This window comes from Garra rufa, chromosome 1, assembly GCF_049309525.1.
Source record: "Garra rufa chromosome 1, GarRuf1.0, whole genome shotgun sequence".
NCBI lineage: Eukaryota > Metazoa > Chordata > Actinopteri > Cypriniformes > Cyprinidae > Garra > Garra rufa.
Genome location: NC_133361.1, coordinates 33,697,361 through 33,722,002, shown reverse-complemented (window position 1 = coordinate 33,722,002; position 24,642 = coordinate 33,697,361). Strand labels below are relative to the sequence as shown.

At 35.9% G+C, this 24,642-nt stretch overlaps 1 protein-coding gene across 2 annotated transcripts in view; it reads right to left on the bottom strand.

Moving 5' to 3' along the window:
• mpp3a (MAGUK p55 scaffold protein 3a) overlaps positions 1–22,061 on the bottom strand; it is a 36,113-nt gene extending 14,052 nt beyond the window's left edge. Inside the window, exons 1-13 of one of the 2 annotated variants that reach the window (XM_073833346.1) lie at positions 21,935–22,061; positions 9,775–9,830; positions 9,560–9,678; positions 9,346–9,423; positions 8,382–8,462; positions 8,156–8,293; positions 7,597–7,678; positions 6,959–7,044; positions 5,154–5,228; positions 4,838–5,034; positions 4,117–4,181; positions 2,718–2,738; positions 91–132 (exon numbers count right to left, since the gene is read on the bottom strand). In XM_073833346.1, the coding sequence (XP_073689447.1) occupies positions 91–132; positions 2,718–2,738; positions 4,117–4,181; positions 4,838–5,034; positions 5,154–5,228; positions 6,959–7,044; positions 7,597–7,678; positions 8,156–8,293; positions 8,382–8,462; positions 9,346–9,423; positions 9,560–9,678; positions 9,775–9,811 (1,021 nt within the window). In that variant the 5' untranslated portion in view covers positions 9,812–9,830; positions 21,935–22,061. The remainder of the gene's footprint in view (positions 1–90; positions 133–2,717; positions 2,739–4,116; positions 4,182–4,837; positions 5,035–5,153; positions 5,229–6,958; positions 7,045–7,596; positions 7,679–8,155; positions 8,294–8,381; positions 8,463–9,345; positions 9,424–9,559; positions 9,679–9,774; positions 9,831–21,934) is intronic. The other variant, XM_073833353.1, reaches the window with a different exon arrangement.
• Positions 22,062–24,642: the final 2,581 nt, after the last annotated feature.

The window sequence follows — 24,642 nt, the reverse complement described above, 5'->3', positions numbered from 1 at the left end:
AGGCAGCAATAGAAGCTCACTCAGGCATGAGGTTAGTATATTTCAGAGTTAGCAGGCGCTGGGTACAGGAGTGGGCATGCAGGTTCTCACCTATGTACTGTCCATTGAAATAGCCCTCACAGTCACAGTCTTCTGTAGGGAGGCAAGCAGGGAGAGAGGGAGTGAGCAGAGGAGACCAGGAGAGAGGAAGGAGGGCTGCAGAACTAGTTATACAAGCAGGTTCAACAGTTAGGCAGGCAGGCGGACGGGCGGGCAGCAGGTATTTCAGCAGTCTTTGGCGGCCGTGGCCAACCCAGGGGTTTGTTATTTGCAAGGAGGAAAATGGTGTGGTAGTGTATAAAGGTCAGGATTCGATTATGTGGTTGAATGGGACTCAAAGGAAACATTACATGTTTATAACCTACAGTAAATGGAAATGAGGCCTGCTCGTGAGAAAAGGTGATAAAGATTAAAAACAAATGAATGTAATATAACTTCATCTTCCATTATATCTTCATCTTATGTGAGTATACGCTGACGCTCAAAAGTTTGGTATCAGTACGATTTTTTATGCGCTTATTTGATTAAAAATACAGAAAAAAAATGTAATATTGTGAAATGTTACCGCAATTTAACAGTGGTTTTCTATTTTAATATACTTTAAAATATAATTTATTTATGTGATGCAAAGCTGAATTTTTAGCATCATTACTCCAGTATTCAGTGTCACATGATCCTTCAGAAAGCATAATAATTTGCTGATTTATTTTCAGTGTTGGAAACAGTTGTGCTGCTTAATATTTGTTTTGGAACCTGCGAGACTTTTTTTAAGGATTCTTATCCTTAAAAATAAAACATTAAAAAGAACAGCATTTATTAAAAATAGAAAACTTTTGTAACTATAAACACCTCGTTCACAGTTTGTGGTCAGTCCATTTTCTTTCTTGAAAGAAATTTATACTTTTATTCAGCAAGGATGTGTTACATTGATAAAAAAAAAAGGCTTATATTGTATATAAGATTTCTATTTTGAATAAACGTTGTTCTTTTTAACTTTTTAAAGTTTTTTTTTTTAGAAGTATCACAGGTTCCAAAACAAATAATATAGCTGCAAGCAGCAATTATGGGGCCAAGCATTCAGGGGGAAAATGAGGAGCTAAGGATGGCATGGAACACAAGATCAACTGCTACAATGAGTGAAAGGAAGCCATTTTAAGATGATTTTAGTCAAAACGACAGAATTATTTGAGAACGGTATAACTAAAAATCCTGAATTCCATAACTTTTTGCCACCATGGTCTGAAGATGATCTGTGCCAATTTTGGTGAAAATCAGACAAACCGTCTAGGACGAGTTCAAAAAAAGTAGGTTTTTCAAACAATTAATTATAGAAAAAAAACTAAACCTTACGAATTTTGATTCTGTGGCTTACGGTTCAAAAGTTATTAGCAAAAACAAAGTAAAATTTTGGACAAGTGGTGGTGCTAGAGAGTTTGAGTTAGAGACTCCAAACTTGCTATGGTTAATGTTGAGACTGTCCTCTATCAGTGTGCCAAATTACACAACTTTCCCGCTAGAGGTTCTATGGGCTGCCATAGACTTCCAGAACGGAAGAAAAAGAACGCTAACGGATACAATAGGTGCCTACGCACCTGCCTAATTAAGCAGCACAACTGTTTCATTGATAATAAAAGTAATAAATCAGTATATTAGAATGATTTCTGAAGGATCATGTGACACTGAAGACTGGAGTAATGGCTGATGAAAATTCAGATTTGCATCACAGACATAAATTATATGTATAGTATATTAAAATAAAATAAAAACTTATTTTGAATTGCAATATTTCATAATATTACTTTTTTTCTCATTAAAAAAAATGGAATTTTGATGAGCATAAGAGACTTTTTTAAAAAACATTAAAAATCTTGCTGATCCCAAAATTTTGAGCGGCAGTGTATGTGATTTAAAAAATACAACATAAGTATTACTGAGTGCACCTTTAGGAAGAAATTAGAGAAAGGATTGAAGGATAAATGGTTGAAGTGATGTTTGAAATCTCAGAACATTAGTTGATAGTGTAGTAAAGAAAAAGTTGTTGGGAAAAGATGGAAAACAAAATGAAGTGAGCATGTCAGAAAAAAAAAAAAAAAAAAATTTTGATCGGTGTTTATTTATTTGAACCTCAGCTACCGCAGATCTGTTTTGATAATTCTTAGAAAAAAGCAGAATGTATAAAATCCCAAAAGTTCTACACAAAGGTTTTATGAATTTTGGATATGTTTGAAATAATTAAATTAAATTAAATTAAATTAAATTAACTTTTTAAAATTAAATCTCCAGATACAAACCCATAAATGCATCATCTGATTGCAAGAAGTAACATTTACATTGTTTTATTAAAAATCTGACTTTTTATAAAGGAAATCATCAAGTGATTCAAGTGAAATTATGAAGTAATGGATCATTAAAGTGTACCTTATTCCTGGAAAGTGTCATGCATTGAAGCTTCTCTCTCATTGAATATGTTTGTGTGTGTGTGTGTGTGTGTGTGTGTGTGTGTGTGTGTGTGTGTGTGTGTGCGTGCGTGCGTGTAGAACAGCAGTTGTTTCTGTCCAGGAATTAACATAGATTAGGTGACACACTAGCCTAATTTCCCTAATCACCGTGGAACCAATACATGTGTGTTGTGTGTGTATTTGAGTGTGAGTGTGCGAACTTAGACCTAGAAGACCCACCTTTATCACATCCTTGGTCATCTGGTGTCAGCATTAATAAGAAAAGAAAAAGATATGAAAGACGAAAGAAGCCAAAACTGCAGACTTCATTTTCTCTGAATGGAAAAATATGCTAAACTGGCCCCTGGAGTTTATTATTAAATAGAGAGTTTAATAAATTCCATCATTCCCACATGCAGTTCAAAGTGCGAGGTCAAGCCCGAAATTATTCATATCCCAATTCTGACTTAAAGTTACTTTTATTCAACCAGCAAGTTTTTTTTTTTTTTTTTGACTGGAAATGACACAGGCTTCTCCCAAAAGATAATAAGACGATGTACAAGAGGCATCATTGTGGAAAAAAATATTTCTCAGCTTTTATTTACATTTGAACAAAGTGGCATGTCTAAAATTATTCATACCCTTTGCAAACTGTCACAGTCTATGGGAAAATCCAAAGTTCTATACCATTCCAAATAGTCCAAGCTGATCTAAATCATCCTAATTACCCTGATTCATTGGGAACAGCTGTTTTAATCAACTCAACAGGTGAAAAACAGTCTTCTGTTGGTTTGTGGACAGTCATGGCTAAGACAAAGGAGATCACTGAGGACCTGCGGCTGCGCATTGTGGCTGCTCACAAGTCAGGAAAGGGCTATAAGACCATATCTAAATGTTTTGAAGTTCCAGTGGCTACAGTGCAAAGTATTATTCAAAAATACAAGACGCTCCGCACTGTGAAAAATCTCAGAGGACGTGGTTGGAAGCCAAAAGTGACAACCTGAAAGAGTTGGAGCTCATCGCTAAAGATGAATGGCCAAAAATACCAGTGGAGACATGCAAAAAGCTGGTCAGCAATTATGGGAAGCGTTTGATTGCTGTAATAGCCAATACAGGCTTTTCTATTGATTATTAAGAAGGGTATGAATAATTTTGGACATGCCAGTTTTTGTTCAAATGTAAATAAAAGATGAAAAATATTTTTTTCCACAATGATGCCTCTTGTACATTGTCTTATTATCTTTTGGGAGAAGCCGGTGTCATTTTCTGTCAAAAAACAAAAAAATTGCTGGTTGAATAAAAGTAACTTTAAGTCAGAATTTGCCAGGGGTATGAATTATTTTGGGCTTGAATTTAGATGGAGTAATAAAGGAAGAATAGGAAGAGGAGCAGATATAATGTACATAATGAGAGTGTGTGAGAGAGCGCGAGTGAAAACGGCGTGTTGCTGAGCTGTAGATGTGTCTGTTCTCTAATCAGCTTTAGATTAGTGAACATGAAGCGCTTGGTTGAAGCTCAATAATCACCTGGCCACTTCACACAAGCACACACATCAACAAATTATGCCTCCTGTTAGTCACCACTGATTAATAACACAAGGGGTTTTTCATAAGGAACAAAGAATTACTGAAATACTCACAGACAGTTTTTTTCGGAGACTTGGAGCCTTGAAGTGTGCCCATTTTTATTCTGTAGGCTAACCGCCTGAGGGTAAAAACCATATGGGGGGGACTTCAAACAGTGGAAAAACATCAAATCCCTTGACAATAATGTTTTGTACTAGTCTGACTTGATATCCTCATCTCTGGAGCCATCAGATACACTATTGAGTGAGATCAAACAAATTCAACGGTGAGAAAAAAATACTCCCAGTCTTAGCATGAGAGCATATCCAGCTAAGATGCACCCTGCTGAGATGAAAGAAGGGACAAAAAGGCAGGCTGGCCCATCTATATCTAATCAAACCTACAGGGAGAATAAATTAGAATTAATTTTAGCCCAAAGGAAACCACAGCTTTGGGAGACTGTATGTCATTTGCAGCTACTAACAATGCTAAAAAAATCATGCTACATTGCTGGTCAGTCTATGTTAAAAGGCACAAGTAGGTGAGTTGTTTATTGATTGATTGATTGATTGATTGATTGATTGATTGATTGATTGATTGATTGATTGATTGATTGATTGATTGATTGATTGATTGATTGATTGATTGATTGATTGGGCAGGGCAGGGCAGGGCAGGGCAGGGCAGGGCAGGGCAGGGCAGGGCAGGGCAGGGCTACTAAAACATAACTTAATTTCTTGCAAACGAAACAGCTTTGAGATAGTAGGGTGAGTGTTTTATGAATGATTTGTCCCACCTCTCCTGAAACAGTTTGGATGGGACGAGTCCTGCACGCAGGTTGCAATCTCCCATTCTCTTGGCCTGCCACCACGTCTGATCATCCTGACTGACCACCTGCAGGATGTCTCCACGTTTAAACGGAAGCCCTGCCTCCTGACACGGCGTGGCTTTGTCCTCCAATGGAGTGTAATCAAAGAGCGCCCGCATGTAGACCTGAAGAAATCATATGGTATGAACAAGATGCAAACCCAGTGAACAAGACAAAAACTGTAAAGATGCTGGGCTGATGACAGATAAATTACTAGGTTTTATGCCGTTTTATAGTCAATTACCTTGCTTTCTTTCAGCTTGTCCTCCTCTCTGATTGCTGGGATGATCTTCAGTGTGATAGAGCCTTGTGATTGAGACTAAGAAAGAAAAAAAACAGCAGTGTTGGGGTAACTTTTTAAAATAAGTAACGTCAGTTACTTTGTTTTCACATTTATTGACTGACAAGTTTCCTGTCCCCATGTTGAGAGAAATCGGAAATACAGAGGCATTGTGAGTTCTAGACTAAACGTGAACATGCATTAACTCATCTCACTTGCAAAAAAAAGATTCAGTATTCATCAAAATGCAAACTCAGAATATTATGCAAACCTGCAATAATTAAATATGTTAAATAACAGAAATATCCTTTATGCATTTAATCCCATTTTATTAACCAATGTCTTTGCTGCTCAACTGTATTAATAAGCAAAAGTGACTTTAGATAAATTAACATTTGTGCTTTATTGTTCTTTTATTGCTGAAAAGTGTTGAACCTTCTTCAACACCTTCTTCTATTCTACTGCACAGATGTGAATTTACTTTTTCTTCAGCCTGAGGCATATTCATTTTAATTTTTGGAGTAAAAGGGCTTTTACATCTTCTAAAAATAGAACTTTTTATACTAAAATCAAACAAGCAAGCCCTGCCCAGATTTAAAAAGTAACGCAAAAGTAACGTAACGGATTACTTTCCCTAAAAAGTAACTAGGTAACGTAATTAGTTATTTTTTTGGGGGAGTAACGCAAAGTTGTAATGCATTACTTTTAAACATAACTTTCCCCAACACTGAAAAACAATTCATTTATTTCTGTAATTAATTCAATTATTCAAAATTAATCAATATTTGCTGATTTTTTTGTTTGTTTGTTTTTTAAGTATTATAATTATATTATTACATTATATAAAATAAATATATTAAAATTATGGCAAATGCATTAAATATTAGGGGTGGGCGATATGACCAAAATCTCACATCACGATTTAAGTAATTTTGTTGTATTTTATTGTATTTTGGTATCGGTATATTAATTAGGCAACAAAAAATATATATATTTTATGGACACATTATATGGACTGAGAGTTTTTTTTATTATTATTATTATTATTATTATTATATGTGACCCTAGACCACAAAACCAGTCTTAAGTAGCACTAGTATATTTGTAGCAATAGGCAAAAATATAATGTATGGGTCAAAATGATTGATTTTTTTTTATGCCAAAAATCATTAGGATATTAAGTAAAGGTCATGTTCCATGAACACATTTTGTAAATTTCCTATCGTAAATATATCAAAGTAATATGCATTGCTAAGAACTACCATTTTCTCAATAGTTTAATTTTCTGCACCCTCAGATTCTAGATTTTCAAATAGTTGCATCTCGGCCAAATATTTTCCTCTCCTAACAAACCATACATCAATGGAAAACGTATTTATTCAGCTTTCAGATGAATAAATCTGAAAAAAAAAAATTGACCCTTATGACTGGTTTTGTGGTCCAGGGCCACGTATATTCTTTTATGTTCTACAGAAGAACTTCGATTGAACATGAGGACAAGAACAAAAGTGTCACGATCTGGGCTGTGGGAAGCTTCCCTCAGCCCAGATCGTGACAAAAAGTGGAAAGGCATGAAGGTGAGTAAATGATGACAGGATTTGCATTTTTGTTTGAATAAACTGCTTTGATGATAGAAAAACTGCTTAAAAAGAAATGTAGGAAGCATGAGTTGTTAATTGCTAGTTGTTAAGTGCTCATGTGTTTTTTTTTCTGTAATGAATTATACCAAATGAATGTGGAGGAGGTTCAGGAGAAAAAAAAAGTATTACCAGTAGTTGACTGATCTCATCTGGTCTCTTGTGCATTACAGAGCTGCCGTTGACCTCTCTCAGTTCATCACCGACATGCACCAGACCTGTGGAGAGAGGATGGCTACCTAATTTCCTAATTTACAGATTCACTACCACATGTTCAAGCTGTAGGCCTACCTGCTATGTGTGATCCATAACTCACTTTATAGGCGTAGTTCAATGAATTGTTAATGACCAAAAATGATCATTCCCACCACACACAGACTATATTCCCATGGCAACAGCTGTGGTCAGGTGGTTAGTGAGTCTGTTTGATTCCCTTGATTGGGTCTCCGGAGACTCTCTTTGACCACACAGATGGGCCATGTGTCATTGCAGCAGACATGCAGCCTAGTGCCCATCACGGAGGTAAAAATAATCATATCTAGCACACTCAGTAGAGGTGCAGGGATATTCAGACACTTCAATGGGTTTAGAGATGAATATAGAACCTTTGAAGACTGCACTGGTTTTCCATTGATATACTCAATGGTAATTGAAAAAGATTTTCAAGAGTATGTTTGGTAAAATAGCTTTGCAGTATGATTTCTATGGATTTCAGCACGGAGTAAAATGAGCAGCAAGAGTGAAGACAAATTCTTTGAAGTGTCACTTACCGCTCCTGTCTGCAGCCCCCCCTTTCATGATCCGAGCCACAATCACGGCCCCTGTGGACTCATCCCGCCGAATAGTGGCACCCTGAGAGATAGACAGAGACAAAGAGAAGGTTCAACCTCAGAGAAACAACAAACAACGACCTAAACACTGATGGTAATGATAGCTCAAATTGTCTTGAATCTTGTCCAACCTTTCTCTCAAAAACAAAACAAATCCAAACAAAACATAAAACAATTTCTCCTGTTCATTAATTCCAAAACATATTTGGACATTTAGACACTTTTCACACTTAAAATAATTTAAACTAATCTATAAAGAAATAAGAAATGTCACTTTTTTGACAATCAATTTAAGTTAAATGTAAATAACAGTACAAGTTGAAGTACTAAAATTACTAAAATAAAATATTATAGCCAAAAAATACCAACTGTAATGTAAATGAAAACTGAAAATATAAAAAGAAATGCTATTGAAACACTATAATAGTATATTAAAATAACACTGGTTCAGGTGTCCTAATATTTTCAGGGTGCAGCTGGAATTGTTTCTTTCTCTTACCAGCGGCTCTTTGTTTTTGACTAGGCGAACAATCTTGACAGACTCCTCGTCTAGTTCGTCTTCAAAGTCATCGGGCAGAGGAGGTAGCACTGGGTCAAAGTTCTTCTGCGCCACCGTGTCATGAACTGACAAAACCGCCTAACAAGCAGGAAGCATATGAACATCTAGATTTTGTTTTTGACTAGTAGTTATCATGAAGGTCTAACTATAAAAGTGTTGTTTGTACCTTGAGATGTGGTGATGTCAGCAAATGTAGCAGCTCTTTTTCCTCAGCACTCATTGGTCCACTTTGCAACTCCTCTGCAACCTACCAATCAGTGAGGATAGACAAAAATCAAAGCATTTATTAAGCTATCAAATAGCAGACTTTAAAAAAATAGGCTTAGAAATGTGTCACATAAAACACTACTACAGCTTACTACAACATTCTGAATCAGAGCATTCTAAATATTATAAATCTTTACAATTATATACTCTGCAGGTCAAAAGTTTGGAATAATTGTAATGTTTTTGAGAGAAACATCTTATACACAATAAAGGATGAATTTAATTAATAAAAAAAATGAAAAAATCATTTGATTAATTAAATATTATTGGGGAATATTATTACAATTTACTTTCAACAATTTCCATTTTAATCTATTTTAAAATGTAATTTCTTCCTGTGATGGCAAAAATGAATTTTCAGCAGCCATTATTTCAGTCTTCAGTGTCACATGATCCTTCAGAAATCATTCTAATACCAGGAATATATTTCAAAATTTATTTAAACAGGAAACAACTATTTTAAATTGTAATCATATTTCAAAATAGTAATATCCAATAACTATTATGAAATTTTGACTAGTGTACTTTATAATATAAATGATATACGTTTCAAAATATGGTTCATGTGTTTATTTTTCATCAAGTGTTATTTATTAAATACATGATTATTAATAATTTAGTTTTTTTTTAATACCATTTAAAAAAATGTCCCTGGAATATGGCTAAATCAGAGACACACATTACAATACAATTTCATAAAGTTGTGTAAAGTGTAAGTTTTACTTTTGCTAAAGTTGCTGAGTCCGAGGTTTTATGGTTCCTTCCTTCCCCCCAGATACCATTAAACTCTGTTCTCATATATTATTGTTAAAGACCTTTAATCTTGCCTATGGTGATGTGAAATGACAGACTGCAGCACTTACATCCTCTGCCAGAGTGGAGGCACTGTGGAGAACCGGGGTAGGGCTCTGCCTTTCGTACTGACGCAACTTCTCATGGATCTAGCAAAGACACGCACAATGCACATGAAAAAAAGGTATAATGCATGCTGTACCTAATTTATAATATATGACACTGCATATATGAAGTGAATTCAATGCAAAACCCTGCATTAATGACACACACACACACACACACCTTCATCAGGTAGCTGAGACTCCTCTCACTGAAGACATCCTTGAGGAAGACCATGTCCTCTTTGTGATTGGCATCTGGACGCAGCTGTGAGGTCAGCAGGGCAAGCGTCTCATGCAACCCTACATGCAAATCAGAGTGAGTGTCAATATTTTGACTATACATATACATACATACATAAACATAAGTATGTTTTATGGATGTGTACATGTGCGCACCTGCTCCTGCAGAGAGGACTGGCATGGCTTCTTTCATTGATCAGGAAGGGGTTGACCTGAAAGGGAGATATGCTAATTATTATTACAGTAACCCGAAGTCCTGTCAATGTTTTGGGTCTACTGTATAAACGTCGATATAAAAAATAAACATTTGCGAAAATAACGTATTCTAATCAGACTATCATCTGACAAAACTGCGCTAGTTTATTATATTTTCAGCGTCCGCGTGTTTACATGCATAGCGAACACAACGCTAGCCGTGATGTCCGATTCGCGAACAAATGACTCTTGTGAACCGGTTCTTTTTACTGAGTCAGTGAATCGGTTAGTAGTAGGGGTGGCATGGTTCACAAAACCCACGGTTCGGTTCATATCATGTTTTTAGGTCACGGTTTTCGGTTCTGTATGGTTCTTTTTTTTTTTTTTTTTTAATCTTTAACACTCCATAAATTTACTTTGGCATATGATATGTAGCTTAATTATCCACAATTTAGGATACTTTTTTTTTTTTTTTTTATATCATGTAATCATGGACTTGACTTTAAGCACATTATGGGATCATCTCTGAGGAAAGCTAGGGGAGATTTTGATACAGCAAGAGAGAAGACATTGATCAACTTCAGCGTAGGTCTTACAAAAATTTAAAAAATTGTCTTTTAAAACAGGGGTCCCCAAACTTTTTTCTGAGCGGGCCACATAATTTTCTTTTCTTTAATGGGGGGCCGGGTCGGTTTATAAAAGAAAATTCCATGGCCAGGACTGACTACTAGTATTATTATTATTTTATTATGATTTTACCTGTATTTATTATACCTTTTAATGCTAGAATAGTTTATTATTTTTTATGCACCACACAGACAAATGATAATTTCTTTTCAAAAGACATACAGGTGCATCTCAATAAATTAGAATTTCATGGAAAAGTTCATTTATTTCAGTAATTCAACTCAAATTGTGAAACGTGTGAATTAAATAAATTTAATGCACACAGACTGAAGTAGTTTAAGTGTTTGGTTCTTTTAATTGTGATGATTTGGCTCACATTTAACAAAACACCACCAATTCGCTATCTCAGCAAATTAGAATATGGTGACATTCCAATCAGCTAATCAACTCAAAACACCTGCAAAGGTTTCCTGAGCCTTCAAAATGGTCTCTCAAGTTTGGATCACTAGGCTACACAATCATGGTGAAGAGCTGATCTGACAGCTGTCCTGAAGACAAGCATTGACACCCTTCTTAAGGAGGGTAAGCCACAAACATTCATTGCCAAAGAAGCTGGCTGTTCACAGAGTGCTGTATCCAGCATGTTAACAGAAAGTTGAGTGGAAGGAAAAAGTGTAGATAAAAAAAGATGCACAACCAACTGAGAGAACCGCAGCCTTGAGAGGCTTGTTAAGCAAAATCGATTCAAGAATTTGGGTGAACTTCACAAGGAATGGACTGAGGCTGGGGTCAAGGCATCAAGAGCCACCACACACAGACGTGTCAAGGAATTTGGCTACAGTTGTTGTATTCCTCTTGTTAAGCCACTCCTGAATCACAGACAACGTCAGAGGCATCATACCTGGGCTAAGGAGAAGAAGAAATGGACTGTTGCCCAGTGGTCCAAAGTCCTCTTTTCAGATGAGAGCAAGTTTTGTATTTCATTGGGAAACTAAGGTCCGGTCCTGGAGTCTGTTGGAAGGGTGGAGAAGCTTATAGCTCAAGTTGCTTGAAGTCCAGTGTTAAGTTTCCACAGTCTGTGATGATTTGGGGTGCAATGTCATCTCCTGGTGTTGGTCCACTGTTTATTGAATCACAAGTCAAATTCCGCCTTCAGCATTTTCAGCACTTCCACAGACTTTTCAACTGGGAATGGGACCACTGGTTTCTCAGCTGAAAAACTTTGGATAACTGGGAAATGAGTGAAGTCTTGCTTTTGCACCTTTCCCACAAGCAGCGCTAGTTTCACCTCAAATGCTATTGAGTCATTTTGTCATCGCTCTGAATTTTCTAGCTGGCTTGCGCATCACCTGTTCGATCGCGAAGACACATTATGTTGAATGTACCATTCTGTTGGTGAATTTAACAAATAATTAGGCTATGTTAATAACTAAGGGAAATTTTAGTTTGAAAGCCAACCTTTATTATCAAATACCAACATGATATAAGTAAAGCATATATTTAAAATTACATTTTCAAAATACGTTTCTGGGATTGTTCAGAGGGCCGGTCCAAATGTGGGGGCGGGCCGCATTCGGCATTCTAAAAAGTTGACTTGAGTTTTATCTCGATGTGGCGTGGACGTGCCTGGAAAAAAACGACCCACCCCTAGTTAGTAGCCTTCTGTAACTTGAATGAACCGCATGGTATTTGAACTGCATTTACTGAATTATTGTTCAAATGATGGTGCAATTGAAGATATCATTTCATAACATATGTTTGTTTTAGGCCTAATAAATTAGTAAAAACATTCTATAACTAGAAAAACATCATTATTTATACTACTTAAATTGTTGTGGTTTATTTCTTAAATTATGTCAAAAGGTTGTTGAAAGGTTAACAATCACAACCTCTGAACAAACATATTAAGCTCTTCTATTTGTCAAGACAAGACGAATTTGCAACTGGGACTGAACTGAGTTGAATTGACCTTGAACTCACTTGAGCTGAATAATGACACCGTTTTTAACCCTGGTGAAAATAAAATTAGCCTAGGCTGGTTGGCTGGTTTTAGCTGGTCAACCAGCTTGGTTTTAGCTGGTCATAGCTGGTCAGCAGGCTGGTTTTAGAGGGGTTTTGGCCAATTTTCCAGCCTGGCCAAGTAAAACCAGCCTGACCAGCTTGACCAGGCTGAGAGACCAGCTACTTCCAGCTGAGACCAGCCAACCATCCTAGGCTGGTTTTAGTTGTTTGTTTGTTTTTCAGCAGGGTGTGTATAGCTGAATTGAATTTACAACATTAACCACTGTTATTTTCACATTTATTAGTATGAATCTGCTTTGAAACAGTCTGTACCAAAGAAACTAATCAAACTATGGTTCAGACACACAAAAACAAGTCACAGAAATGAACTCACACAGGCCACAGGACCAATACACTAGTGGCTCCCTAGTTTTTTTATAATAACCCTGTTAAAATTACCAGTTAGTATTTGTTTAAAGGAACCGTATGTAAGACATTTATGTCAGTTAATCATAAAATGGCCCTGACATGTCACTAGACATATAAAAAATCATGTTAATTTCAAATACTTATATCACTGACAACAGTGGTCCGGCCAGGATATTGTCAAGTGAGAGTTGCAGCCCTTAACTGATGTTATTGTTGTCGTTTTGTGTTTTGGTCTGAGGCTCCACCCTCCAGCTATCTACCAATCACGAAGTCAGTAGAGTTTTGTGATCTGGGTTGCCATCTCTGTTACAGCTGCAGCTATACGAACGTGTCGGACAAAACATGTATAACGTTACGAAACCTAAAAGACCTCGTTATGAATCAGAAATACGTTGTGACAAAGTCCGAAATAAAACAAGGGTTGGTATAGGAGATGCCTTTGAAAGATGGAGACGGCTGAAAACGGATAAGAATTTGAAGATGGACGCCAGCGTTGCTAATTTTCTCCTGGTCAGGTAAGATTCATCTATATTTGGCTAACTTTGCTTCCGTACACAGTGGTTTTTTCCACTGTCGCCCATGCTAAATGCGTTCATAAAAAGCTTTATATCGCACCACTAGCAGGGTATGAAAACAATCTATGTTCCGACTGAAATGTGGTATTACAGTACATCTTTGCAAAATATTTGGCTAATCGCCATATGTAAATTTTTGCGATACATAATTACTTCGCAAAACATCTCTTGTGAAGCATAAACATAATTAATAGAAGAAAAACAAATTACTGTGTAGGACTCGTCACTTGCCATTGGAAGCTCCTTGTAGCAGCCTACTCCTGCAGCTTAGCTGGCAACCTCGAGTCAGGGGGGGAGCGGGAGGGGATACACCGTTCTACAGTATTTTAAAAGTGATTGCAGTACCAGTTTTGGCCACAATCCTACATACGGTTCCTTTAAAGAGCGAGTCATATGGGTTTTCAAAAAATATATTTTTTGCCGTTTGTAACGTAGCTATCCTTCAATGAAAACAGTCTGCAAAGTTGTTAATCAAAAAATTGCATGATAAATAAAGATCAAAAGAAAGAGTCGTGTACTGCTTTAATAAGTCATAATATTTTAGAATCTTTTTCCTGTTACCCATATACATCACTAGGTAACACTTTAGTATAAACCCCACCCACACCATAGTAAACCTTTTGTTGTTTGTGTTAGTCTTTTTACGATGGCTGCTTCTCTAAGCTTGGCGAGTTCGACGCTAAACGCTTGTTCATAAAAAAAAAAAGTCCGTACCTTCTTGATTTGGACCAACTAGCGTCTCCAAACCACAACCTGTAAGTTTAGTTAATACGTTATGTTTACATTTTCAATTGAGTGCTTAAAATATTAAGTTTTTTGTGCTAATATGTGATGTATACCAAGTGCAGCCTTAGGTTTCCAGGTAAACCGTGATATTACTGTACTAAAATAGTTCTGATAATTCGCTGTGAACCCACAATTTTCTAAGAATGTGTCAACAAATGTAGAATGTTGTTGTTTTAATTACTTAGTTTAATGAAAATGTAGACATATTTTGGTTTACAAACTATCATTTTATCAGTTAGTCATGTTAACACTCAGCTAATGTATCCATCTTAATTGTTTTTTAAGTGTTCACAGTTTAGTAGCTTAACTTTAGCTGAATTGTATACGGAAAAAACAATCACAACAGACTTGGCCAGCTGACCAATCAGAGCAGAGTAGGCTTATGGAAGGGAGGGTTTTACTGATCACAAGCTCCGAACTGCTTTGAATGAATCATTTTGAAATCATTTAAAAAAATGATTCTTATATTAAATGTATATTCTGAGCAAATTACAATGTTTTCTGACCTCAGGTGCATTTGAACCTGTTGTAGGGGACTCCAACACAATATTAGGACACTTTAAAAACCATATGACCAGCTCTTTAATGTACAAGATCTTTTCAATGTATTGTTCATCTACCATATATTTCTCTTGCTGGTTTCCTCAAGGCTCTAGTAATCAGTTTAAATGCCTGCAGGAGATCGGTACATCAATATCCTCTCACTTTTAAGCATGTGACTTACATTTCATATCATCTTACTGAGTGTGCATTGCCTTGATATGATTAACGAATATACAGCCATGATAAAGTGCTAGAATAGAGGGTAGAGAATGACTGGAAGAGATGAGTGATGCTGTTCTGTGGGTGCCAAGAGGCCACAGCAGGAACACAAAGCTCAGAGTGCTGCCCCAACTTCCTCTTTTACACTCTCTCTCACACACATATACTCCCAAAGCAATTCACAGATGCCATACTTTTAGAGTACCTAGTGAAACAGAAATAGCATTTCCACAAGCACTGAACCATATAGAAATGAGGCGAGAGACAAAAAATAGAGAGTTTGCTGCAGTTTCTTCTACGTGACACTCAATAAAGGAGTGTTGTAACATGGGGTGAGTTTTATCTGTTGAACCAGTTAGAAATGAGCTGAATACAACTGATGTAGATGGACATGGACTTGATTAGTCTCAGACTGACGGCTGAAGATCTGGAACTCATGGCAGCTTTCATTGGCCAAGTCCCGCCCATAAGACCGTTTGATCGGCATGTCAAACAACCAATCACAGTTCGTTTCGTTCAGCGTCACGTTTCTGTGCGTGGAAATGCCCCACAACAACAGACTGGCGTGCAACAAGTCAGTCATTGAAATAACCAGCATTGAAAGATAACGAAGAAGAGGGAGAACAAGCAGTAAGTCAGTAATTTGTTCGCGAACGTCGCAAATGTGTATAACAACAACGGCGTCTGCATAAGCACATTTTAGCAAAACGGCGAGTAAATCAGTCTGCGCTTTGTTTCCCGGCGGACCGAAAATAAACGTGACACTCGCGTCTTCCAGAAATCCGGTCAAATTCAACTAATCAGATGACGACTTCGACATTCCTGAAGTGTTTCCAGTTAAGCGTACCATATGCATCAGACGTTTAGCCAACGTTCCGTGGCCGTGACGTCTGAGGCTGAGACTAGGACTTGATCAGCTTCGCTGTTTAAATGCGCTACATAAATAAAATTTACTTACTCACATGTCAAGACTGAGCAAAGAAGACAGATAAAGCAGATTAAAGTTGCTCTTATGAACAAGTTCATGCTTATTTAGGAAGCTAAAATCAAACCAAACCACTAATACTGCAGGCATCTAATGTGTGAAAATAATTAGACAAACATCTGTGACTGTTCCATGTAGTGACAATATAATGCATTTCCGGCTGTGCCTATTGGGAAAAAAATAAATAAATCTAAATACACCTGCGTCCAATTTTATGCTAACAAGCCTTTACAGATTTATTCACTGTAAAAAGAAAAAAAGGTGATGATAGATAGCTGCAGATGCCTATAAACCCATAAAGCTGCATTCAGTTCTCTGAGATATCAGGAGCGTGAATGTGAGAGATAAACTAATAATCCTATCATGGCTATCACAGACAGGAATCCACAATTATTTTTGCTTTAAAGGATGATGTCATTCCCACTTTATGCTGTTCTGGTAATGATGTAATTGGCAAAAGAGCTTAGTGGAAGCAATACACTGGGGCATATGAGGTCTGTTTTTAAAGAGGTGTGTGTGTGTGTGTGTGTGTGTGTGTGTGTGTGTGTGTGTGTGTGTGTGTGTGTGTGTGTGTGTGTGTGTGTGTGTGTGTGTGTGTGTGTGTGTGTGTGTGTGTGTGTGTGTGTGTGTGTGTTACATATATTTTTCAGGATTCTTTGATGAAAGAAATTGCAGAATAACATCATTTATTTAAAACAGAAATTCTAAATGTCTTTAAAGTAACTTTTCACCAATTAAATGTCATTTTTGAATAAAAGTATTATTCTTTTTTAATTACCCCAACTTTTGATGGAATACATTACGAGTAAGTTTTTAAACAGTAAGATTTTAATGTTTTTTAAAGAAGTCTCTTCTGCTCACCAAGCCTGCATTTATTTGATCCAAAGTACAGCAAAAACAGTATAATATTGTAATATTTTTACTATTTTATTTTCTATTTGAATATATTTTAAAATGAAAATTATTCCTATGATTTTTGTTATCTTTACTCCAATCATATGATTCTTTAGAAATCATTCTATTATTATTATTATTATGTTGAAAACAGCGTTTTCATAATATTATTATTTTGAAAAAATGTTTGGTTTCTTTGATAGATAGAAAGTTCAGAAGAACAGCATTTATCTGAAATAGAAATCTTTTGTAATATTATAAATGTCTTTATCGTCAGTTTTGATGTATTTAAAGCATCCTTGCTACCGAAAAGTATTAATTTTTATAATTTTTATATACATGTACATTAACCCCCGGTTTCACAGACAAGGCTTAAGCCTAGTCCTAGACTAAAATGTAAGTCTGAGCTGTTTCAACTGAAATAAAATTGCACTGATTGATCTTAAAATACATCAGTGCCATTGTTTTGTCTCAAGATGCACACCAGAAATGTTTTTTTTCTAAGCATGTTTATAAAGATTACTTAAATGTCCTAATTGAACTATGGCCTAATCCTGGTTTAGTCTAAGCCCTGTCTGTGAAACCGGGCCATAAAGTATAATACATATACTGACTCCAAGCTTTTGAGTAGTATAGTGTATAATGTCACAATTTTTTTTTTATTTCAGATAAATTCTGAACTTCTGAACTTTCTATTTATCAAAGAATTCTGAAAAAAATTAACTGTTTTAAATATTGATAAAAATAATAATAAAAAGTTTTTCTTGAACTATTAGAATGATTTCTGAAGGATCATGTGACACTGAAGACTGGAGAAATGATGCTGAAAAAATTGCTTTGATCACAGGTATAAATTACATTTTAAAATATATTCAAATAGAAAGCAAGAAAGAAAGTTATTTTAAACAATAAGAAATATTTCACAATATTACTACTTTTGCTGTATTTTAATCAAATAAATGCAGGCTTTGTGAGCAGAAGAGACTTTAAAAACTTACTGTTCAAAAACTTTTGACTGGTAGTGTATATATACATTATTTATATATGTATGTTACACAGTGTATGCTGTATTTTATCAAGAATAATATCTTATGTAGAAAGCCAGTGTAATGTTAATGTTGCAAAGCTTGTTCATAAACCTAAAAAGACAAATATGACTATATGAAAGCAAACATAAAAGCATGAACACGTCGTCATGTGTGCTATTTCTGTCCAGAACAGCTTAGAGCCCTTTTCATTTTTTGGCTTGGATCTAAGAAAGCCACACACACATGCACTGACAAAGACCTCCCTGCAACCTTATTGGCTTTGAAGGTCTGTTTAGGTCAGACAGTCTTCAGCAGATAGTGCATCTGTTTGGCCTTACTAATTCTTACAGAAATGTGCTGTCAGGACATCAAATCCAATCTGGTTGTTAAAAAGTTTAAGGGTGTATAAAACACATTTAACATCGTTAGGTGAATGGTGCTGTCTCCCTGCTGTCTGGTGGATATTTACAGACTGAGACTCTGAAGGGAACCAGAGTGAAATATGTAACCAGTATGGAAGCTTATGTTTCTATAAAAGTCCACCTGCACAGGATTCATCCATTTAAATATGATTTAACATCTTAAAAGGTCCAGTTTCAATACGCCTTTCATTATACACTTTCGATTCTTCTTATATTGAGATAACTTTAAATTAAAATTGTGTAATTTTTGTGAAAGTACTTTATCCAGTTCCTATTTTAGGTTAATTATTCTGAAAGGGGAAACACTGGCTCTGTTGCACTATCTAACAATTGAGCATTGTTTGAGCAGCAGTTTGACATTTCAGCTTCTTGCTTAACCAATGGTTTGAGTTCAGGGTGGGACATTTTGTTTTTTTCAACATTGGAAGACAATTCATCCTTTGCTGGGAGTTTGATTGACAGGCGATCTCACCAATCATAACTCCAAATTCGCTATTTGAAACAACAAACCCGACAGAAGAGTAAATTAACATCCATGAACTTGAACTTAAATAGTATGTACTGACATCGACAAGATACTTTCTAATGTTCATTCATGTTTTTTTTTTTTTGTGCGATAAAGAGCAAAAGATATTTGGTTCATGTGCCGCTTAAACTGAGGTGTTACAGCGATCTGTCACGACACATTAAAGAGCCACAAAACTGTTTTTTGTTTAAATTTCTTAAAATTCATACCAAAAGTAACCTGATTTGTTTTGTCTGTTGGCGCATTGTTAGTTTCCTCCTTGCTCTGCAATGTTTTTTTCACTGCGTAACGATGTAACAAAGGGAGGCGGGTCTTTGCATTTGAGTTAATTGCTTGACAAGTACAGCTTTACTTTTTTTGTGTTGCCCTTTCTTACTAAAACAGGAGAGTTGAAGGGGATAATCACCATTTGAAAGTTTGGTGCTGATTTGGTGCTCAAAAATTAGTGTTGAAAACATTTGTGATGCTTAATGTTTTTGTGAAAACCATGATACATGGTTTATTCTTTGATGAACAGAAAGTGTAAAAGAAGCACATTTATTTTTAATATAAATCTTTCGTAACAATAAATGTCTTTACTGTCCCTTTGGGTCAATTTAATGCATCCTTGCTGAATAAATGCATTCAGTTCTTAAAAAAAAAGAGAAAGAAATCTTATTGACCCCAAACTTTTTGTATTGGAGATTTATATTCTACAGAGCATTTGATTGACTTTTCACTTTTTCTATACTCTTTTTCCCTAAGTATTCTTCCCTTTTGTCATTTGTTTTGAACGATGACTAAAAACTTGTATACTGGACACTTCTCGTGTTTATTGCCATCTTTTGATAAATCGCTTGTAGTTGTAAGTCGCTTTGGCAAAAAGTGTCTGCCATATTAATTCATTTAAATGTATATGTCACAGACACAAACTAAAAGCTATAAAACTCTAAATTTGATTTCCTAGGGTCTGTAAGATAGCTGATGATGCCTGTGACTGATGGGAAGGTTATTACAAGTAATTATAGTGAATTGTTTGCTTACACAGCTGAAAGCAGGTGGAGAGCTGCTTGTTATGGGATATGGCTCCTTAACAAGTTACTGTTATAATGGTGGAGAGATTTCAATCAGGTTATCTAAGAAATGGATAGGTTTTTACAGATAGAGATAAAAGCATGTGCAGGATTGTTAGATGTGTTTTTATATCCCCCAAGATGAATTTTAATCCAGTACTAGTGATAAAACTGGGAAGTGCATGTGAGGCCTGAAATAAAGCTTCACAATAGACACTTTAAGATAAAATAAAAATGATAAGGTTTAAAAAACTTACCAGCAAGTCTATCCACATCTGTATTTATTATTGTTATGTAGTAAGATTTGGTATTAGTTATGTTATCATCTTGTGTCAAAAAACTTCAAATGTGACCCTGGACCACAAAACTAGTCATAAAAAGCACAGGTTTATTTGTATAGCCAGCAATGCACTGTATTGGTCAAAATTATAGATTTTTCTTTTATGCCAAAAATCATTAGGATGTTAAGTAAAGATCATGTTCCATGAATATATTTAGTAAATTTCCTACCGTAAATATATCAAAACTTAATTTTTGATTAGTAATTTGCATTGCTAAGAACTTCATTTGGACAACCTTATAGGCAATTTTCTCAATATTTTGATTTTTTGCACCCTCAGATTTCAGATTTTCAAATAGTTGTATCTCGGCCAAATATTGTCCAATCCAAACATCAATGGAAAACTTATTTATTCAGCTTTCATATGGTGTATATAAATCAAGACTGGTTTTGTGGACCAGGGTCACAAATAACTAACGAATGACACATCAATCCTCTATCTAAAAAAGATTTTGATTCTGCATTTTTTAAATAAAATACTAGTTACTAAAGGGAAAACAACCTAGTTGGTCCCACTTTATATTAGGTGGGCTTAACTACTATGCACTTTAAATTAAATTAATCATTTGATACAATGCACTTACTGTGTATGTACATGTTTTTCTGTAATTACATATATCCCACTTTAATCGCAGCCGAAGTGTTTTGCACAATATGAACACAATAAGTACATTGTGCTTATTTTTTGATGCAAGTACATTGTTTTTAAGGCCACCAAATATAAAGTGGGAACTCGTAATTGTATGTATTTTTAGCATTTAGCAAGTATTCATTACGTTTTGTACATAACCTTTTAAGTCTAAGGCTAGAACAAAGTTCTAGGCATCTAAAACAATATTATGCCAACAAGTGAGTCTTTATTAACGCCTCTGAGGATAAAAGTGGTGCATGTTGATGACATACTGAGAAAGACTTTATACAAGTGCCAAATGGGATTTATGAATAATAAGCTGACCCTGGAGGTGAAAGGTCAGCGATCTCACAAAATCGCCTTTTGTTAGAGATTAGAAAGTCAGCAAGACATTCACAGACATCTGTTTGAATGTTTTCCTGGACTATCTTCACAAATTGCATTGATCTTAGAGGAATATATGTTGCCTGGAGGCTACACTCATGTTAGAATCAAATTAATTAATAGTTCAACTGCCTGTTGTCATGAAGCGAACTCAAACACGCAGTGTTTTGGCACAAACAGTGTTTCTCTAACCCTGCACCCACATCTAAACAGATCCAGACCATTAGAATTCAACTCGCAGTGACCTAATTCTTCACTCACATTGTTGGAGGAATACATGAACCTCAAACAAAAAATGAACAAATTGCTGGACTCCTACTATCAATAATAGAAACGGGTCGGCACGTTTTCCTCAGCACTGTTGTGAAAGCATCAGTACTTTCTGTTTCTCTCTGCTCAGATGCCTAATGCATCCTTACTCTCCTCTCGCTCTCTCTCTCTCCATTACAGTCTTTCTCTTCCTCTGAATCTCTCTCTTCTCCATCTGCAGTGCAGTGCTGATTTGCACATATGCCACTGATTGGCTCCGAGAGAGAAAAAAGCCCCTCTAGATGAGATAATCACCAAAACACACACATACAATCGCACACATGATCTTGTGCAGTGCATCCTGGGCCTGGCTTTGTGTTTAGCTCTGGTATAATAAAGCAAATGAAGGTAATTTGAAGGAGCAGCCTACCTCTGACTTCGTCTTCCTCTCTTTTTTTTCTGTGTCTGTGGATCTGTCGCTCCCAGACGGTTGCCTTACTGATCCTTTCGCTGTGACTCTTCCTCCGGCTGCCGCCCCTGCCGTCTGTCGCTTCTCTTTCTGTCTCTCTCTGGTTCTCTCTCTTCCACACACTTACACAAACCCCCTCCCCTTTCCATCCTCCCTCCCCTCCTACCTCCTCCCCTTCTCTCCTCCGTTCATCCAGTATCCCCCAGCTACTCTCATTCTCTCTCTCTCCCTCTCCCTCTCTCTCTCTCTGCTGTCATTATGTCACCAGAGACAGAAGCAGGTGGGTGTTGTAAGACACGCAGGGGCCGTGTTGCCTCCAGTGGGCATCTTGCCCCCCTCCCACCCTCTGTGTCCTTTTTTCTCTCTTTAGATTATTGTGTTCACTTGAGCAGCTCTGAAAGCCTGACCACTCATTCACTCATAGTCAGATGGAAGACATGGAGGTAGAGAAAGGGAAAAGAGGCTCTTCCCCATCCCCCTCTTCTCTCTTCCATGGGCATGCTGAGTATTTGTATGTCAGTGTATGTGAGATTGTTGCTATTTCTTTGTTGTACATGTATGTGGATTTATCCATAGTTCAGAGCTCTGAGGTTTAGTGTGGCCCTGAGCTGTAGTGTAGGTTTCATCTCAGGTAGGGTTTAATGTATGGGACTGTATCAAAATACTGGATTTTTTTTATTATTAAACCTGGGCATGAACCGAAAGTTTTAGAATCTTGATCATGTTTGAAGATAGATAGATAGATAGATAGATAGATAGATAGATAGATAGATAGATAGATAGATAGATAGATAGATAGATAGATAGATAGATAGATAGATAGATAGATAAACTTATAATCTAATTTATGAAAACGTTTTTATTAAAAACTGATCTTTTTAACAGACAACTTATAAAATTGTATTGAATATAAAACTGATAATATAACTTCTAATGAAAAATGTATGAATAAATGTAAATGTTATATGTATGTTAAATAGATAATGAAAATGTTTAAAGGAACACTCCACTCTTTTTGGAAATAGGCTCATTCTCCAACTCCTGCTGAGTTAATAAGTTGAGTTTTACCGTTTTGAAATCCATTCAGCTGTTCTCCTGTTCTGGCGATATCACTTTTAGCATAGTTTAGCATAGATCATTGAATCCTATGAGACCAATAGCATCGCGTTCAAAAATGACCAACGAGTTTCAATATTTGTCCTATTTGTCGGCCATTTTCTAAAAAAATGTAAAATTTATATACTTTTTAACCAAAAATGCTTATCTTCCCCTAGCTCTGTGATGACTGGCAAGACGGCCGCGAGCGGAAACTCAAACAGTGAAAGTGAGTTGTTCAAAATCTTTCTTTTTAGTAAACTGTGTGTACACGAACAATGTTCTCAATGCTCGAGTTCATGTGTAGAGACCCAGGTGATACTTCGAGCAAAGTGTCATGGTGTGTCGAGCCTTCTTACTGTTGTAAAAATATCGATTTTGATGCGCTCAAATGTATGCCCCTAGTACTCCCATTCACCGGCCACTGACCACAAAACTAAATCACGGTCAATCTCAAAAACGGCTCGTTTGTCGTAATTATGCTTTTAGATATAAGTTTGTCTCGTTTACAGTAAAAAAAAAAAAAAAACAGCCCAGGTTGCATTTTGGCAACAGTTATCCTTTAAGCAGCAACTTTTCCAATTTCCAATATTTATGTAATTCTCAAAACTTTTGGCCTCGACTGTACAATTTGGACCTTCAACCTGTTGATCCTTATTGGAGTTCACTATATGGAGAAAAATCCTCAAAAATGAACATCTTGGATGACATAGGGGTGAGTAAATTATCAAGAAATTTTTATTCTAAAATAAAAATTTTGCCACAACATTATGCATTTTTTCTACTCACAGTGTAACTTGTAATGAAAATTGAATTAAATAAAATAAGTTTTTTTTTTTACAAGTAAACGCACTGTATGTTTGAGCTCAGATACGTGTGATTATCTATTATATGCTATACATTTTATAGCATGCTTATAACATGAACATACCAAATACTAAATCACTAAATAATACTATATACAATTGTGGATAGACTTGCTAGTCTCATTATTGCAGGAAACATGAACTCTTAGATTACTAACAGGCTTATAGGTTTAAACCCACTGTGTGTTTTTGATAGGGCCATGTGGTCCTCTCTTACACAGTAACCTTACATAAATAATATGGACCTTCTTCAGTCAGAGCCCCTCATTAATGGGTGCAAAGGTCGGCAAGAGTTGAAAGGCTTGTTTTGGGGCTTCTGTCTAATTAATTCAGAGACATCTGTTACACCTGATCTGACTCTAAGAAAAAGATTTACAAGATCCTCTGTCACACATGCACACACACACACAGGGCATAAATGGTCAGGTTTCTTAATGGCCGTTTTCCCAGTATGGGAACCTGAATATTTATAGCGTATATATACATATACACTATAAATACATATACCATATATATTTTGTTAGCTCTATAAGGACAGTCTTTTTATTTTACATTTATATTCAAGTAGTTTCTAATTTTTCTCTGACTAGAACTTTTCAAAATGTAACACACGTTAAAGAATTTGAAAATGTGATTTCATGATTATTATCAAATTAAAAAAAGTCTTTAACACGTACAAAATATCAATATTGAAAAACAAAATAATTA